General features: G+C 36.8%; 1 protein-coding gene across 2 annotated transcripts in view; it reads right to left on the bottom strand.

The window, feature by feature from the left end:
- FBXO11 (F-box protein 11) overlaps nucleotides 1–2849 on the bottom strand; it is a 68319-nt gene extending 65470 nt beyond the window's left edge. For both annotated transcript variants that reach the window (XM_019516306.1, XM_019516307.1), the window contains exons 1-2: nucleotides 2704–2849; nucleotides 2513–2594 (exon numbers count right to left, since the gene is read on the bottom strand). In XM_019516306.1, coding sequence (XP_019371851.1) covers nucleotides 2513–2594; nucleotides 2704–2811 — 190 coding nt within the window. In that variant the 5' untranslated portion in view covers nucleotides 2812–2849. The remainder of the gene's footprint in view (nucleotides 1–2512; nucleotides 2595–2703) is intronic.
- Nucleotides 2850–4883: the final 2034 nt, after the last annotated feature.

Below are 4883 nucleotides of genomic sequence, written 5' to 3'. Positions count from 1 at the left end.
TAAGTGGAAACCGAACACTGTAACTGGTCTATGCTATGTTTTGTTGCATTTCCTTTTACTTAAAAATTCATGTAATGCATACTACCACAACTTGCACCACTGGTATACGTAATGTGGTGTAAAGACATCTCATTTCCCTTCAACTACTAGCCATACACTTGTAACGAGCATATTGTCTCCATTCATACCGTTCTTGGGATACCTCACATTCAAGCCCCCAGTCCCCGCCCCCCCCCCCAAAAAAAAATCACTGTACCTGCCATTGCATTTTATTCTTAAATAACAGACGCACATACTATTAGAAACACACAAAAAATATTAAACAAAGAAGTAGATGCAATCACAGTTTAGAATGACAGATTTGTAATTAGTATGTATATTTCCCTTGAGAACATTGCTATGGAAACTCCCCCTCTATTCCCACAATTTCTACAGTTGGTAATGGCAGAGGCAATTCTGTGCTGGAGAAGACTACATAATCCCAATAATTCCTTCAAAGTTGCTCAGTACAGTGACAGCAGAGTTAACAAATGCGTAACTAGTAACAAGCTTGAGGATGATTCGTGACAGATAGTGTGTTAAGCAAAGCAAAGAAATCAAGAATAGAAAAAAGTACAACAGAGTAAATATAGCATAGAACAGTATATAGAGCAAGGAAATGGCTAAGAGCAGTATAAGCAAATCTGGTATAACAAAGAACATCTCAAAAGGGGAAAAGTCTGAAGAAAAGATGGAGAAAGACAGACACTCCCAGTCAAAAGCAAGGAGAGTTGATTCACAGTTCACAAAAGAAACTAGCCAGAATCACACTTGATGACATGGCAATTTTCTTGGCAACTTTAAGAGTAGGACTTGAGGTGCAAGGATTTTATGTTCTAAATAGCAGGAGAAAGATACTGGAGCAAGGAAGATGAAGTGCCATGGCGCTGGAGATCAAATCCATCCTAAGGGAAAACTGAGAAGAACCAAATGCAGTGAGTTTCAAAAGAAAAAGCAACAGCCTTTAGATTTGAGAAGGGGAGACAGATAAGCTATAATAGGAAACAACCAAATTCTGAAATCACTTGAAAGGAACACATGGTAATAGGAGAGGTGAAGAGAAAATGGTCAAGCTAAGACATCTCTCTTACACAATACAGTAGCTCTCACCTTTTCAGACTCAAGACACCACTCAAAGTGCCAGCTCTAAGCGGTCATTCAGGTGTTGTTGGGTTGTTGTGGGGTTTTTTGTTTGTTTGTTTGTTTGTTTTGCATGGAAGAGGGGGTTGGGTTTTTTTACTATGGGAGAATAATAGAGCAAAGAACACAGAGACAAGTCAGAATGTTTCTGACACTATGGATTCCTATTTGAAAGTCTCTGGGTTTATCTTTTAAATCATGATTAGGTAGTTGCATACCTAACAGCACTAAATATTGTGCAGCACCCTTAGAACAGGACCTTGGTTAAGAATCACTTATATACAACATAAGAACAAAAAGGAAAAATAAGTCAATGGGAGATAAATAATGAGAAAGTATAAGAGGTAGTAGTGCTGATTTCACAGAAGGAAAAAGACAGACATGCTGATCTTGAGGAGACAAAAGGTCAGGATGACAAAAGATGCCAAAGGGAAAATAAGTGAAGTGAACAGGAATGGAAAGGAGAGACAAGCTTTGGAGAAATGGGTGATTTCTGCAAAGGCAATTCAATGCAGTATAGTGCTGTACAGACACACCAGTCTAAGCAGTATATTCATGTTCCTGCATTGCCCTGCATGGGAGAAACTACCTCAAGAAGAGGAAAGTTACAAGGTTGGAGTGGTTTTGTTACTTGAACCTGCTTCTATTTGTAAATGAGCTAGCTCATTTATCACTACCCAACACTGCTCTATGCCAGTGTAGACAGACACACACACATAATATGGCATAAGGAAGAGATCCATGTCTCATTTTCTCAAGCTTGTTGTAAAAGTAGAGGAAAGACCTACAAATCGTGAAGCAAAAGAAATCTGTTTCATGAAGATCTATAATACAATGATAAATCCAAGAGGTAGGAGTTGTGCTCATGCTGAGATCTGAAAAAGGAAATATAAAAAAGGAAAAGAAGAAAAATAAAAAGTTAAAGAATTCACTGATCAGCAAACAGAAGAAAGAGGTCGCTTGGAATTTTCAATTTTTCTCCTACCTCTGTCTAACTTTCATTTTTAGGCAACAGGTATAAAATGCCTGACCATGTCCCATATGAGCAAAAACACTTACCTTCAGCTGAAGGTAAGGAAAAGTAGAAAAAGACACATTTGGAAAACCCCATCAGGTGGCAGGATCTTCTAATGCAGCCATATCTAGAAATCAGTGCTTTATATTTTACTTGAAAAGCCAAATCATACCTAAGCTTCTGAATTTAAGTCCAACGATCAAGAACTTGTTTTCTTCCTAAGTTATTTCACGTTTAAATCAATAGAAAGAATTTCCTTTGGAATGCTGCAGTCGAAACATTTTTGTCCAACCATTCCCCCTACCAAAAAAATATTACCTGATAAATCCTGGGATTTTCCAGATACTCTAGCACGTTTAGCTCGATGACCAAAGTTCTCAGTTGCTGACGTGGAGGCACCCTTTAACCATATAAAAAAGAACTGGTTAAGGCATTAAGGCTCTAGTAAAGTGTCAGTTAAACACTTATTCCAGAAATAGAATACATTTAAAAACTTTAAAAATAATTACCTCCATGCTGCTCTTTGTAGGGCAAGCTGTTCTTTTAGGTAAAAGAGTTTTTCTGCGAAGTTGGTATGGACTATTTTGTGCACCAGGACCTGATTCTTCTGCAACCATATCTGCAGGTACATCATCATCTGTTAAAAGACAAAAAGGAACCCCAGCAATTAGGATTATACAGCTTTCACCAAGTCCCGAGGGAAAATCTGCAAACAGCTTTGACTTGGTACTTTTCTGGGACAAAAGTATTTACCACACTTCAGCAGCTTGCTTACCCAAGAAGCACACAGACCCATAAAAGCTGTACTAATGCAGGTGCTAGATGTACATAACAGCAATTTTTTAATGTATGCACTGTATATTTTACATTTTCACCTATTTTTTATACTTGTATTGTCCTTTCAGTATGTATACAACACCAATGGCAGAAATGTAAAACATTATTCCGTATACTAGGGTTTAAGTTTTTACATATGATATGATTCAGTGTTGATTCCACCATATGATCCTATCTGACCTTTTACTTGTGTACAACAGCATCTTTAGAATGGAAGACTCGAAAATTCAAACATGCTATCAAGAACCCCTTCAATTCAGCATGTTATTTAGTGTACAATTTGAGGCAGGATCTCCTATTCAAAGTATGTCCTAACATACCAATTCTTGGGGGGAGGGGGGGAAGAAAGGGGATGGCTATAGCCTAAAGAGATGGGAAAACAGCTGCTTGCTTTGTTTAGCTAAAAATGAACAGAAACTAACAGCACACTCTCAAATTTGTTCTTTTTTTCCTTTCAACTTTTTTTAGGGCAAGGATATAGATATTTGTAAGGATTTGATTTATTGTTGTACAATTTGATGTAAGCATTTTATGAAAATGGAATGGAACAAACTTAATGAAAGGAGAAAAGAATAATCAGTTGTTTGAATACTTCAGTAATTAAACCATTTATCACCACATGTTCTACCACGCAGGTACAAAAAAAATTCTAAGTATAAACACAGCTGGAAGACTCAATCAAACTCAACATTTCTTTCTTAAGTAATAAGGAGACCTGCATCTTTCATTTAAGCATTCCAAAAACAAAATAAGAAAGGCGCACACGTATTCACTAACTTTGAAGAATGATTTTTGGAATCATCTCAAGATTAACTGCTTTTTCATTGCAAAATCATTTTAGAGACTTGAGGAAATAAACCAAAAAAAGTTAGCCACATCAGCCAAAAGAAAACATTATATTAAAATATCCAGGACATTGCTTAATGGCGGAAGAGATCAAGGTTGTGCTGGGAGACAAAAGTTGAGGAAATCCTAAAATTTTATTCCAGTACAGAAAATAAAGCAGCCAGTATACTTAAAGAACAAAAAAGTTCTGGAACAAAGGGTTGCACAAATTTCATATTTTAGTAGTATTTTAAAAGTTGCATAAAACAAATCATGATTATCATCCTACCTATACTATGGGCAGTATTTATATGTCATTAGAGGTTTAACTACTTCAAGAACTAGTGGCAGCTGATATGAAAATTTCTAAAAGCAGCCCTTTTCTGATTATTCCCATTATTTTTATATCTATAATGAAAACTGTCATTTTTCATTTTAATGTGAGAGTCCAAAACTCCATACACAGACAGATGCTGGAGAAGATTCAAAACTGACTAACTGACCAGAAAGAGTATGGTAGCAACAGAGTGATATTGTAGCTGTGATGGTCTATTATACAAGGCAAGGATTTCTTAGGGTAATATCATCTATTGGACCCACTGCATAGTTAGGATACAGTTAGACAAGCTTTCAAATGTAAAGCATTCTTCCATCAGCTCTGAGCAATAAAAACCAGTACAGCATAGTAAAAAACAACTGCAAGTGTGAGGAGAGAAATTCCTAGGGCTAGATAAACAATTAAACGAAGAAAAGATGATGATTATTGGGGGTTCAAGGCCTACCAAAAGGCAGGAGGGTCACTCTCACCTTTCATCTATGAGAAGAATTCAGGAATCAGGTATTATAATATGCCATAAAATCAGGATCAGTGTTAAGTGTCTTTGTTCTTAAGTGTTCAGATAGCTTACACATTTTTGTTCCCAAGTTCATCTTTTAAAAATGCTGTCTAGATTTCACTTCCACATTAGGGCAGTGAGGTCAGAGAGAGTGGTAGTGCTGTAAGAAATGTGCTCGGGGGGGGGGGGGG

The sequence above is a fragment of the Gavialis gangeticus genome, unplaced genomic scaffold (genome assembly GCF_001723915.1).
Source record: "Gavialis gangeticus isolate Ggan-Ray unplaced genomic scaffold, GavGan_comp1, whole genome shotgun sequence".
NCBI lineage: Eukaryota > Metazoa > Chordata > Crocodylia > Gavialidae > Gavialis > Gavialis gangeticus.
This window is presented reverse-complemented; position numbering and strand designations above follow the sequence as displayed.